At 45.5% G+C, this 14,852-nt stretch overlaps 1 protein-coding gene across 5 annotated transcripts in view; it reads right to left on the bottom strand.

Moving 5' to 3' along the window:
* Positions 1 to 1,444: 1,444 nt before the first annotated feature.
* LOC139550114 (rho GTPase-activating protein 29-like) overlaps positions 1,445 to 14,852 on the bottom strand; it is a 111,242-nt gene continuing 97,834 nt past the window's right edge. For 3 of the 5 annotated variants that reach the window (XM_071360750.1, XM_071360754.1, XM_071360755.1), the window contains 5 exons: positions 13,409 to 13,873; positions 9,310 to 9,459; positions 8,981 to 9,145; positions 2,935 to 8,810; positions 1,445 to 2,662 (listed from right to left, as the gene is read on the bottom strand). In XM_071360750.1, the coding sequence (XP_071216851.1) occupies positions 7,266 to 8,810; positions 8,981 to 9,145; positions 9,310 to 9,459; positions 13,409 to 13,873 (2,325 nt within the window). In that variant the 3' untranslated portion in view covers positions 1,445 to 2,662; positions 2,935 to 7,265. The remainder of the gene's footprint in view (positions 2,663 to 2,934; positions 8,811 to 8,980; positions 9,146 to 9,309; positions 9,460 to 13,408; positions 13,874 to 14,852) is intronic. The other 2 variants (XM_071360752.1, XM_071360751.1) reach the window with 2 other exon arrangements.

Below are 14,852 nucleotides of genomic sequence, written 5' to 3'. Positions count from 1 at the left end.
TTAGGTAAAGGTGTGTTGGGGCCTAGGTGGTAGGTAAAGGTGTTGTGGGGCCTAGGTGGTAGGTAAAGGTGTGTTGGGGGCCTAGGTGTTAGGTAAAGGTGTGTTGGGGTTTGGACTACCATCAGGTGTGTGTTGAGTCATATAGCTACCTGAACTGAACTGAGTCGTTCTGTTGAGTTATATAGCTACCTGAACTGAGTGGTTCTGTTGAGTCATATAGCTACCTGAACTGAGTGGTTCTGTTGAGTCATATAGCTACCTGAACTGAGTGGTTCTGTTGAGTCATATAGCTACCTGAACTGAGTGGTTCTGTTGAGTCATATAGCTACCTGAACTGAACGGAGTGGTTCTGTTGAGTCATATAGCTACCTGAACTGAGTGGTTCTGTTGAGTTATATAGCTACCTGAACTGAGTGGTTCTGTTGAGTTATATAGCTACCTGAACTGAGTGGTTCTGTTGAGTCATATAGCTACCTGAACTGAGTGGTTCTGTTGAGTTATATAGCTACCTGAACTGAGTGGTTCTGTTGAGTTATATAGCTACCTGAACTGAGTGGTTCTGTTGAGTCATATAGCTACCTGAACTGAGTGGTTCTGTTGAGTCATATAGCTACCTGAACTGAACGGAGTGGTTCTGTTGAGTCATGTAAGACTTTGGAAAGGACAGGTGACATAAGTAATTAGGCTTTAGGAAGGTGATAAGGGCTTAACAGGCAGAATATAATCACCTGTATGGTGGAACGTGCACTATGGCAAAGGGAACAATCATATACACTATATATATATATAGACTGGTACTGTATATACTAATGTATTGAACATGAGTTATTTGGACATTTGCTAATAACAAAATAAATGTCAACACTCAAACTGTCAACTATACTTTAATTAGATGCAAGACATGTTTTGCATTTTGTCTTTTGTCTTTACTGAAACAAAAACTTGCAGTTTCAATGTCACATATATAAACTGGAAATAGATACATACGATTTAGATAATGATAATCCGAATAGGACTATGGGGGAATTATATATATATATTTTTTAAATGTTGAAACTTTTTTTTCTCACTTTATAAAATGCTTCCATCCCTTCTCTGTGGAATGTATTGCGATGACATACATTTTTAAACGTTTGGAAAACATGTAAAAACATTGGACCTGAATTAAGTAAGTGCTTAACGTGGCTAGAATCAAATCACATTACATACAATACAGGAACAAATGAGAACATTTCATGTACTGTATAAATGTACAAGTAAAAACGAACATATAATACATGTATTTAACTCCCAACAAAACAAAATAAAATGCTTCTCTGTAAAATTACTACATTAGTGAGCAGGGGCGAGGTAAGACACCGGGGGACTCTGTAACATTACTACATTAGTGAGCAGGGGCGAGGTAAGACACCGGGGGAGTAACATTACTACATTAATAAGGTAAGACACCGGGGGACTTGATGCGATGACATATTTGAGAAGAGTAACTTCATTCCAGTTCAATTTTGGAAATCCCAAAAATGTTCCAGTTTGTGATGACATGGCAGTAATGGCCGGTAGAACCTATTGATGACCTGGCAGTAATGGCAGGTAGAATCTATTGATGACATGGCAGTAATGGCAGGTAGAATATATTGATGACATGGCAGTAATGGCAGGTAGAATCTATTGATGACATGGCAGTAATGGCAGGTAGAACCTATTGATGACATGGCAGTAATGGCCGGTAGAACCTATTGATGACATGGCAGTAATAGCAGGTAGAATCTATTGATGACATGGCAGTAATAGCAGGTAGAATCTATTGATGACATGGCAGTAATGGCAGGTAGAATCTATTGATGACATGGCAGTAATGGCAGGTAGAACCTATTGATGACATGGCAGTAATGGCAGGTAGAACCTATTGATGACCTGGCAGTAATGGCAGTTAGAACCTATTGATGACATGGCAGTAATGGCAGGTAGAATCTATTGATGACATGGCAGTAATGGCAGGTAGAATCTATTGATGACATGGCAGTAATGGCAGGTAGAATCTATTGATGACATGGCAGTAATGGCAGGTAGAACCTATTGATGACATGGCAGTAATGGCCGGTAGAACCTATTGATGACATGGCAGTAATAGCAGGTAGAATCTATTGATGACATGGCAGTAATAGCAGGTAGAATCTATTGATGACATGGCAGTAATGGCAGGTAGAATCTATTGATGACATGGCAGTAATGGCAGGTAGAACCTATTGATGACATGGCAGTAATGGCAGGTAGAACCTATTGATGACCTGGCAGTAATGGCAGTTAGAACCTATTGATGACATGGCAGTAATGGCAGATAGAATCTATTGATGACATGGCAGTAATAGCAGGTAGAATCTATTGATGACATGGCAGTAATAGCAGGTAGAATCTATTGATGACATGGCAGTAATGGCAGGTAGAATCTATTGATGACATGGCAGTAATGGCAGGTAGAACCTATTGATGACATGGCAGTAATGGCAGGTAGAACCTATTGATGACCTGGCAGTAATGGCAGTTAGAACCTATTGATGACATGGCAGTAATGGCAGATAGAATCTATTGATGACATGGCAGTAATAGCAGGTAGAATCTATTGATGACATGGCAGTAATAGCAGGTAGAATCTATTGATGACCTGGCAGTAATGGCAGGTAGAACCTATTAATGACATGGCAGTAATGGCAGGTAGAATCTATTGATGACATGGCAGTAATGGCCGGTAGAATCTATTAATGACATGGCAGTAATGGCAGGTAGAATCTATTGATGACATGGCAGTAATGGCCGGTAGAATCTATTGATGACATGGCAGTAATGGCAGGTAGAATCTATTGATGACATGGCAGTAATGGCAGGTAGAATCTATTGATGACATGGCAGTATTGGCAGGTAGAATCTATTGATGACATGGCAGTAATGGCAGGTAGAATCTATTGATGACATGGCAGTAATGGCAGGTAGAACCTATTGATGACATGGCAGTAATGGCAGGTAGAACCTATTGATGACATGGCAGTAATGGCAGGTAGAACCTATTGATGACATGGCAGTAATGGCAGGTAGAATCTATTGATGACATGGCAGTAATGGCAGGTAGAACCTATTGATGACATGGCAGTAATGGCAGGTAGAATCTATTGATGACAGGTAGAATCTATTGATGACATGGCAGTAATGGCAGGTAGAATCTATTGATGACATGGCAGTAATGGCAGGTAGAATCTCTTGAAGACATGGCAGTAATGGCAGGTAGAATCTATTGAAGACATGGCAGTAATGGCAGATATAATCTATTGATGACATGGCAGTAATGGCAGGTAGAATCTATTGATGACATGGCAGTAATAGCAGGTAGAATCTATTGATGACATGGCAGTAATGGCAGGTAAAATCTATTGATGACATGGCAGTAATAGCAGGTAGAATCTATTGATGACATGGCAGTAATAGCAGGTAGAATCTATTGATGACATGGCAGTAATGGCAGGTAGAATCTATTGATGACATGGCAGTAATGGCAGGTAGAACCTATTGATGACATGGCAGTAATGGCAGGTAGAACCTATTGATGACCTGGCAGTAATGGCAGTTAGAACCTATTGATGACATGGCAGTAATGGCAGATAGAATCTATTGATGACATGGCAGTAATAGCAGGTAGAATCTATTGATGACATGGCAGTAATAGCAGGTAGAATCTATTGATGACCTGGCAGTAATGGCAGGTAGAACCTATTAATGACATGGCAGTAATGGCAGGTAGAATCTATTGATGACATGGCAGTAATGGCCGGTAGAATCTATTAATGACATGGCAGTAATGGCAGGTAGAATCTATTGATGACATGGCAGTAATGGCCGGTAGAATCTATTGATGACATGGCAGTAATGGCAGGTAGAATCTATTGATGACATGGCAGTAATGGCAGGTAGAATCTATTGATGACATGGCAGTATTGGCAGGTAGAATCTATTGATGACATGGCAGTAATGGCAGGTAGAATCTATTGATGACATGGCAGTAATGGCAGGTAGAACCTATTGATGACATGGCAGTAATGGCAGGTAGAACCTATTGATGACATGGCAGTAATGGCAGGTAGAACCTATTGATGACATGGCAGTAATGGCAGGTAGAATCTATTGATGACATGGCAGTAATGGCAGGTAGAACCTATTGATGACATGGCAGTAATGGCAGGTAGAATCTATTGATGACAGGTAGAATCTATTGATGACATGGCAGTAATGGCAGGTAGAATCTATTGATGACATGGCAGTAATGGCAGGTAGAATCTCTTGAAGACATGGCAGTAATGGCAGGTAGAATCTATTGAAGACATGGCAGTAATGGCAGATATAATCTATTGATGACATGGCAGTAATGGCAGGTAGAATCTATTGATGACATGGCAGTAATAGCAGGTAGAATCTATTGATGACATGGCAGTAATGGCAGGTAAAATCTATTGATGACATGGCAGTAATGGCAGGTAGAATCTAATGATGACCTGGCAGTAATGACAGGTAGAATCTATTGAAGACCTGGCAGTAATGGCAGGTAGAATCTATTGATGACATGGCAGTAATGGCAGGTAGAATCTATTGATGACATGGCAGTAATGGCAGGTAGAATCTATTGATGACATGGCAGTAATGGCCAGTAGAACCTATTGATGACATGGCAGTAATGGCAGGTAGAATCTATTGATGACATGGCAGTAATGGCAGGTAGAATCTATTGATGACATGGCAGTAATGGCAGGTAGAATCTATTGATGACATGGCAGTAATGGCAGGTAGAATCTATTGATGACATGGCAGTAATGGCAGGTAGAATCTATTGATGACATGGCAGTAATGGCAGGTAGAATCTATTGATGACATGGCAGTAATAGCAGGTAGAATCTATTGATGACATGGCAGTAATGGCAGATATAATCTATTGATGACATGGCAGTAATGGCAGGTAGAATCTATTGATGACATGGCAGTAATGGCAGGTAGAATCTATTGATGACATGGCAGTAATGGCAGATATAATCTATTTTGATGACCTGGCAGTAATGGCAGGTAGAATCTATTGATGACATGGCAGTAATGGCAGGTAGAATGTATTGATGACCTGGCAGTAATGACAGGTAGAATCTATTGATGACATGGCAGTAATGGCAGGTAGAACCTATTAATGACATGGCAGTAATGGCAGGTAGAATCTATTGATGACATGGCAGTAATGGCAGGTAGAATCTATTGAAGACCTGGCAGTAATGGCAGGTAGAATCTATTGATGACATGGCAGTAATGGCAGGTAGAATCTTTGTAACAAAAACAGGCAGTATTGACCAGAACATCAAATGTAACAGGCAGTGTTGACCAGAACATCAGATGTAACGGGCAGTATTGACCAGAACATCAGATGTAACGGGCAGTATTGACCAGAACATCAGATGTAACGGGCAGTATTGACCAGAACATCAGATGTAACAGTTCAGTGTTGACCAGAACATCAGATGTAACGGGCAGTGTTGACCAGAACATCAGATGTAACGGGGAGTGTTGACCAGAACATCAGATGTAACGGGCAGTATTGACCAGAACATCAGATGTAACGGGCAGTATTGACCAGAACATCAGATGTAACGGGCAGTATTGACCAGAACATCAGATGTAACGGGGAGTGTTGACCAGAACATCAGATGTAACGGGGAGTGTTGACCAGAACATCAGATGTAACAGTTCAGTGTTGACCAGAACATCAGATATAACGGGGAGTGTTGACCAGGACATCAGATGTAACGGGCAGTATTGACCAGAACATCAGATGTAACGGGCAGTATTGACCAGAACATCAGATGTAACGGGCAGTATTGACCAGAACATCAGATGTAACGGGGCGTGTTGACCAGGACATCAGATGTAACAGGCAGTGTTGACCAGAACATCAGATGTAACGGGCAGTGTTGACCAGGACATCAGATGTAACAGGCAGTGTTGACCAGAACATCAGATGTAACGGGGCGTGTTGACCAGGACAACAGATGTAACAGGCAGTATTGACCAGAACATCAGATGTAACGGGCAGTATTGACCAGAACATCAGATGTAACGGGCAGTGTTGACCAGAACATCAGATGTAACGGGCAGTGTTGACCAGAACATCAGATGTAACGGGCAGTGTTGACCAGAACATCAGATGTAACGGGCAGTGTTGACCAGAACATCAGATGTAACAGTTCAGTGTTGACCAGAACATCAGATGTAACAGGCAGTATTGACCAGGACATCAGATGTAACAGGCAGTATTGACCAGGACATCACACACTAACTTACACAGGATTCAACTAATTGCAGATAGTGGGTTTCTAGACAGCGGTTTGAGAAGGTCATTTTATTTGCATAGCAGCAAATACAATGGAGGGAGCTGACACGTACACACAGAAATGGACAGTTACACATGAAAATTCACTTTTGATATAAAAATTTGTCAATTTGCTATCTGGAAATCCCGTATCTGCAATAGATTGAATGCCAGCCTAAATGCTTGTTCCCGAATGTCTAGAGAGCGACCGTTCACAGATCATGCTTCTGTCTGTAAGGACTGTAACATAGAATATATTAAACACGTGTAATGTAACACTTTCACTGTGTTCCTTTCACACATCTTGTCTTGGCGTCAATATAATAGTACTTTTTCCCAATATACAATATGGTACAGAAATACACTGTAGAACGTATTTAAAGACACACACAGACACACACACAGACACACACTGTACACACACACTGTACACACACACACACACACACTGTACACACTGTACACACTGTACACACACACAAAAGATTTCTGGCTTCAAAGGTAGACAGCAATATGACATCACCATACACAGTGGGGACAACTTCCTGCTTACAGACATCAACAGCAACATTCTCCCAAAAATATCACAAACAGTTCCATGATTGGTTCTTCGCAATTGGCTCTATCCCTTGAGCTACGGCCACATAAGGAAGAAATCCTCATAGCAGTCTTGTTGTTGATGTTCCTTCCTGCTTACAGACATCAACAACAACAATCTCCCAAATATCTCCACCATTGTTTCTTCCCAAGTGATGCCCTCCCTATTCTTAAAGAAACACCAGTAATCTTGGCCAATGTTGTTGTTTTTTGTAAGCAGGAAGTGGCCCTGTCTGTGTGTGTGATGATATCAAGACTACCGAAGTCTACCTTTAAGGTTTCAGACAAAGTGGGCCTCTCTGTGTTCTAACTCCTGCAGGCGAGCGCCGGGTCTGGGCCGGGGTCTCAGTCTTTGTTGCAGCGGGATGACCTCGCTGGCGAGGCTGGGGTCCTCTGGGCTGCTGGGGGGAGGGGACTGCCGGGGGGAAAGGTCAGCGGAGGTCGTGACCTCAGGGTCAACACTAACAGAGCTGTCCACAGAGTCCTGTAGGGTGTGTGTGGGGAGGTTTGAGGTTTGAAGGGTGTAGGTGGTAGTAGGGGATGGGCTGGTGGTGGTAACCATAGGAGAAGAGGAGAAAGTAATGCTGGAGGAATGGGAGGAAGAGAGGAGGAGAGGAGCAGTAACAGTAGGGGAGGTTGGGAAGGTTTTAACAGTAGGAGAAGAGGTTTTAACAGTAGGAAAAGTCGGGGAAGAGGTTTTAACAGTAGAAGAAGTTGGGGAAGAGGTTTTAACAGTAGTAGTGGTCGGGGAAGAGGTTTTAACAGTAGTAGAAGAGGTTTTAACAGTAGAAGAAGTCGGGGAAGAGGTTTTAACAGTAGAAGAAGTCGGGGAAGAGGTTTTAAAAGTAGAAGAAGTCGGGGAAGAGGTTTTAACAGTAGGAGAAGTCGGGGAAGAGGTTTTAACAGTAGGAGAAGTCGGGGAAGAGGTTTTAACAGTAGGAGAAGAGTTTTTAACAGTAGGAGAAGTTGGGGAAGAGGTTTTAACAGTAGGAGAAGTTGGGGAAGAGGTTTTAACAGTAGGAGAAGTTGGGGAAGAGGTTTTAACAGTAGGAGAAGTTGGGGAAGAGGTTTTAACAGTAGGAGAAGTTGGGGAAGAGGTTTTAACAGTAGGAGAAGTCGGGGAAGAAGTTTTAACAGTAGGAGAAGAGGTTTTAACAGTAGAAGAAGTTGGGGAAGAGGTTTTAACAGTAGAAGAAGTTGGGGACATTTTGGTGAGGCTAGTGGTCCCAGAGGTACTTAATGATGGCCAGCCTCTGGTGCCTGAATAACCAGAAGGCTTGTAGAAGGTTCCGGGTGGAGGCTGCAGAATCCTTGGTTGTCTGAACTTTATGGGGGAGTTGGTAGATGTTCTTGTCTCCCCACCCCCTTCAGCAGCAGAGTTAGGCCTATCCTTAGTCTCCTCTCTGTCTCTTCTGGACATCTGGCCAGCCTTCAACGACACTGTGTATGGGTTGTTGGGGAATATAGTGCTGAAACTACTACTGGATGGGAGAGCAGAGCTGGTTGGCCCAGATACGGACAGTTGTGTCGGCATCGTCGGCTGTTTCCCCGGTTTTGGGCCAGGGCTAGTACCGGCCGGCGGTAAGTTAGCCATGATCATGGCGGTGCGTGGCGTGACGTCGTAGTGTTTGTACTTCCTGTCCCAGGGCCTCCGCTGCACGGCCTGCTGGGTGTCGATGTAATAGGTACTGACCCTCGACCCCCCACCAATCCGAGGCTTCTCCGTCTCCTTCTGCTTCTCCGGCTCGGCTGACTCCGCGATGGTGTTAGCGCCGGGATCCAACATGGCGGCAGCGTGGTTGTTACGGCTGTTTCTGTCGACCACCTGAGAGACGAGATGATTATGTTTAATCCCCATGAAGGGAAATAGGGTTCATCATACTTACAGCCGTAGTTAAAAAAAAACACAATAGTACACAACGTTAAAAAACAATCACAAGACAATTACAATATGTACAACGAATACAACAGCAGTTAAAGTGATGGGGGGGTGACCTGTGAGGGGTTGGGGAGGGGCAAGCGCTCCAGGGGCATGCTGATTGGTCGAGACAGGATTCTAGCGCGCTGGGGCCGGAGCTGGACCTTCGGGGCCGTAGAGGAGGAGGTAAAGGAGGAGAGGTTGAGGCTGGGACGGCCAAACACCAGGGTAGATCTCTGGACCTACGGGACAAAATGAACTCCTAACTCCTAACTCTGACATTTTAGCATTGATGTTGAACCTGAAAAGTACATTTATGTGCATTGTCCTTGTCAAATACTTTTCATAACTAACTTAATCACTCTCTCACTATTTCACTCTCTCACTCAGAAACAAACCAACTAACCGAAGCAGAGCCAGCAGCAGAGGAGGAGGAGCCGGCTGTTAACTCTCTCTTGTCTGGTCCTGTCCCGTCTGTCTTCACCTCTCTCACGTCATCCAGGGTTTGAGAGGACTGGATGACTGACGAGTGCCTCTTGTAGACTTTGGCACTCTGCTTGGAGACGGTTAGGAACGTCAAAGAACGCCAACAAAGCTAAACAGTCAATTGATTCTTACCAAGGTGGCCAATCTTTACATACACCCTCATACAACCTCATACACCCTCATACACCCTCATACAACCTCATACACCCTCATACAACCTCATACACCCTCATACACCCTCATACAACCTCATACACCCTCATACACCCTCATACAACCTCATACAACCTCATACAACCTCATACACCCTCATACAACCTCATACACCCTCATACAACCTCATACAACCTCATACAACCTCATACAACCTCATACAACCTCATACAATTGCCACCTATGCTTTGATTGGTATAATAAAAAGTTCTGATCCTAATGAACCCTTATCCCTCTTCCCAACTGCTCCTGAGACTTTAGAGTTCACCTCCGCCCCTTTGCATAAACGGTTGAATCATTATCTCTTATCATCACCCAGTGCCTGGGCTTGCCTCCGCTGTACCCACGCCCCACCATACCCCTGTCTGCACATTATGCCCAGAATCTATTCTACCACGCCCATAAATCTGCTCCTTTTATTCTTTGTCCCCAACGCTCTAGGCGACCAGTTTTGATAGCCTTTAGCCGCACCCTCATCCTACTACTCCTCTGTTCCTCGGGTGATGTGGAGGTAAACCCAGGCCCTGCATGTCCCCAGTCACCCTCATTTGTTGACTTCTGTGATCGAAAAAGCCTTGGCCTCATGCATGTCAACATCAGAAGCCTCCTCCCTAAGTTTGCCTTACTCACCGCTTTAGCACACTCTGCCAACCCTGATGTCCTTGCCGTGTCCGAATCCTGGCTTAGGAAGGCCACCAAAAATTCTGAGATTTCCATACCCAACTATAACACTTTCCGTCAAGATAGAACTGCCAAAGGGGGAGGAGTTGCAATCTACTGCAGAGATAGCCTGCAAAGTTCTGTCATACTTTCCAGGTCTATGCCCAAACAGTTCGAACTTCTAATTTTAAAAATTAATCTCTCCAGAAATAAGTCTCTCACTGTTGCCGCCTGCTACCGACCCCCCTCAGCTCCCAGCTGTGCCCTGGACACCATCTGTGAATTGATCGCTCCCCATCTAGCTTCAGAGTTTGTTCTGTTAGGTGACCTAAACTGGGATATGCTTAACACCCCGGCAGTCCTACAATCCAAGCTTGATGCCCTCAATCTCACACAAATCATCAAGGAACCCACCAGGTACAACCCTAAATCCGTAAACATGGGCACCCTAATAGACATTATCCTGACCAACCTGCCCTCCAAATACACCTCTGCTGTCTTCAATCAAGATCTCAGTGATCACTGCCTCATTGCCTGTATCCGCCACGGGTCCGCGGTCAAACGACCACCCCTCATCACTGTCAAACGCTCCCTAAAACACTTCTGCGAGCAGGCCTTTCTAATCGACCTGGCCCGGGTTCCCTGGAAGGATATTGACCTCATCCCGTCAGTTGAGGATGCCTGGTCATTCTTTAAATGTTACTTCCTCACCATATTAGACAAGCATGCTCCGTTCAAAAAATGCAGAACCAAGAACAGATATAGCCCCTGGTTCACTCCAGACCTGACTGCCCTCGACCAGCACAAAAACATCCTGTGGCGAACTGCAATAGCATCGAAGAGCCCCCGCGATATGCAACTGTTCAGGGAAGTCAGGAACCAATACACGCAGTCAGTCAGGAAAGCAAAGGCCAGCTTTTTCAAGCAGAAATTTGCATCCTGTAGCTCTAACTCCAAAAAGTTCTGGGATACTGTAAAGTCCATGGAGAACAAGAGCACCTCCTCCCAGCTGCCCACTGCACTGAGGCTAGGTAACACGGTCACCACCGATAAATCCGTGATAATCGAAGACTTCAACAAGCATTTCTCAATGGCTGGCCATGCCTTCCTCCTGGCGACTCCAACCTTGGCCAACAGCCCCGCCCCCTCCGCTGCTACTCGCCCAAGCCTCCCCAGCTTCTCCTTTACCCAAATCCAGATAGCAGATGTTCTGAAAGAGCTGGAAAACCTGGACCCATACAAATCAGCTGGGCTTGACAATCTGGACCCCCTATTTCTGAAACTGTCCGCCGCCATTGTCGCACCCCCTATCACCAGCCTGTTCAACCTCTCTTTCGTATCATCTGAGATCCCCAAGGATTGGAAAGCTGCCGCGGTCATCCCCCTCTTCAAAGGGGGAGACACCCTGGACCCAAACTGTTACAGACCTATATCCATCCTGCCCTGCCTATCTAAGGTCTTCGAAAGCCAAGTCAACAAACAGATCACTGACCATCTCGAATCCCACCGTACCTTCTCCGCTGTGCAATCCGGTTTCCGAGCCGGTCATGGGTGCACCTCAGCCACGCTCAAGGTACTAAACGATATCATAACCGCCATCGATAAAAGACATTACTGTGCAGCCGTCTTCATCGACCTGGCCAAGGCTTTCGACTCTGTCAATCACCATATTCTTATCGGCAGACTCAGTAGCCTCGGTTTTTCTAATGACTGCCTTGCCTGGTTCACCAACTACTTTGCAGACAGAGTTCAGTGTGTCAAATCGGAGGGCATGTTGTCCGGTCCTCTGGCAGTCTCTATGGGGGTACCACAGGGTTCAATTCTCGGGCCGACTCTTTTCTCTGTATACATCAATGATGTTGCTCTTGCTGCGGGCGATTCCCTGATCCACCTCTACGCAGACGACACCATTCTATATACTTCCGGCCCTTCCTTGGACACTGTACTATCTAACCTCCAAACGAGCTTCAATGCCATACAACACTCCTTCCGTGGCCTCCAACTGCTCTTAAACGCTAGTAAAACCAAATGCATGCTTTTCAACCGTTCGCTGCCTGCACCCGCACGCCCGACTAGCATCACCACCCTGGACGGTTCCGACCTAGAATATGTGGACATCTATAAGTACCTAGGTGTCTGGCTAGACTGCAAACTCTCCTTCCAGACTCATATCAAACATCTCCAATCCAAAATCAAAGCAAGAATCGGCTTTCTATTCCGCAACAAAGCCTCCTTCACTCACGCCGCCAAACTTACCCTAGTAAAACTGACTATCCTACCGATCCTCGACTTCGGCGATGTCATCTACAAAATAGCTTCCAATACTCTACTCAGCAAACTGGATGCAGTTTATCACAGTGCCATTCGTTTTGTTACTAAAGCACCTTATACGACCCACCACTGCGACCTGTATGCCCTAGTCGGCTGGCCCTCGCTACATGTTCGTCGTCAGACCCACTGGCTCCAGGTCATCTACAAGGCTATGCTAGGTAAAGTGCCGCCTTATCTCAGTTCACTGGTCACGATGGCTACACCCACCCGCAACACGCGCTCCAGCAGGTGTATCTCACTGATCATCCCTAAAGCCAAAACCTCATTTGGACGCCTTTCCTTCCAGTTCTCTGCTGCCTGCGACTGGAACGAATTGCAAAAATCTCTGAAGTTGGAGACCTTTATCTCCCTCAACAACTTTAAAAATCTGCTATCCGAGCAGCTAACCGATCGCTACAGCTGTACATAGTCCATCTGTAAACTACCCACCCAATTTACCTACCTCACCCCCCATACTGCTTTTATTTATTTACTTTTCTGCTCTTTTGCACACCAGTATCTCTTCTTGCACATGATCATCTGATGATTTATCACTCCAGTGTTAATCTGCTAAATTGTAATTATTCGATTTATTGCCTACCTCATGCCTTTTGCACACATTGTATATAGATTCTCTTTTTTTTTCTACCATGTTATTGACTTGTTTATTGTTTACTCCATGTGTAACTCTGTGTTGTCTGTTCACACTGCTATGCTTTATCTTGGCCAGGTCGCAGTTGCAAATGAGAACTTGTTCTCAACTAGCCTACCTGGTTAAATAAAGGTGAAAAATAAATAAATAAATAAATAAATTCAAGACACTTGGACCTCCTCACCTCCTTGATGTCGAGCAGGGAGGTGGATTGGAGGCTGAGTCTCTGCTCCTTCTCCTGAGGGGTGAGTCGGGGGGAGGTCTGGCCCACCGTGGAGGTGGTGGTGGGGGGGTAGGAGGAGGAGGAGGTCTGGCCCACCGTGGCGGTGGTGGTGGGGGGGTAGGAGGAGGAGGAGGTCTGGCCCACCGTGGAGGTGGTGGTGGGGGGGTAGGAGGAGGAGGAGGTCTGGCCCACCGTGGAGGTGGTGGTGGGGGGGTAGGAGGAGGAGGAGGTCTGGCCCACCGTGGAGGTCGTGGTGGGGGGGTAGGAGGAGGAGGAGGTCTGGCCCACCGTGGAGGTGGTGGTGGGGGGATAGGAGGAGGAGGTCTGGCCCACCGTGGAGGTGGTGGTGGGGGGGTAGGAGGAGGAGGGGCTGGATAAGTCAAAGATCACCTGGAAGTGACGTACCAGCAGCTCCACCATCAGAGCCTGGGAGGGAGGAGAGAAATGACAACAGTCAATAAAGGGGACAAAACGTTAAATGTATTCAAGATCTTTCACAGGCAACACTGTTATAAAAATAAGGGGGTAGTCTACAGGTATATACCTGGTAGGGTTAGGGGTAGTCTACAGGTATATACCTGGTAGGGTTAGGGGTAGTCTACAGGTATATCTACCTGGTAGGGTTAGGGGTAGTTTACAGGTATATACCTGGTAGGGTTAGGGGTAGTCTACAGGTATATACCTGGTAGGGTTAGGGGTAGTCTACAGGTATATACCTGGTAGGGTTAGGGGTAGTCTACAGGTATATATACCTGGTAGGGTTAGGGGTAGTCTACAGGTATATATACCTGGTAGGGTTAGGGGTAGTCTACAGGTACATACCTGGTAGGGTTAGGGGTAGTCTACAGGTATATACCTGGTAGGGTTAGGGGTAGTCTACAGGTACATACCTGGTAGGGTTAGGGGTAGTCTACAGGTACATACCTGGTAGGGTTAGGGGTAGTCTACAGGTACATACCAGGTAGGGTTAGGGGTAGTCTACAGGTACATACCTGGTAGGGTTAGGGGTAGTCTACAGGTACATACCTGGTAGGGTTAGGGGTAGTCTACAGGTACATACCTGGTAGGGTTAGGGGTAGTCTACAGGTACATACCTGGTAGGGTTAGGGGTAGTTTACAGGTATATCTACCTGGTAGGGTTAGGGGTAGTCTACAGGTATATACCTGGTAGGGTTAGGGGTAGTCTACAGGTATATACCTGGTAGGGTTAGGGGTAGTCTACAGGTATATCTACCTGGTAGGGTTAGGGGTAGTCTACAGGTATATACCTGGTAGGGTTAGGGGTAGTCTACAGGTATATACCTGGTAGGGTTAGGGGTAGTTTACAGGTATATACCTGGTAGGGTTAGGGGTAGTATACAGGTATATACCTGGTAGGGTTAGGGGTAGTCTACAGGTACATACC

Source organism: Salvelinus alpinus, chromosome 23 (assembly GCF_045679555.1).
Source record: "Salvelinus alpinus chromosome 23, SLU_Salpinus.1, whole genome shotgun sequence".
NCBI lineage: Eukaryota > Metazoa > Chordata > Actinopteri > Salmoniformes > Salmonidae > Salvelinus > Salvelinus alpinus.
This window is presented reverse-complemented; position numbering and strand designations above follow the sequence as displayed.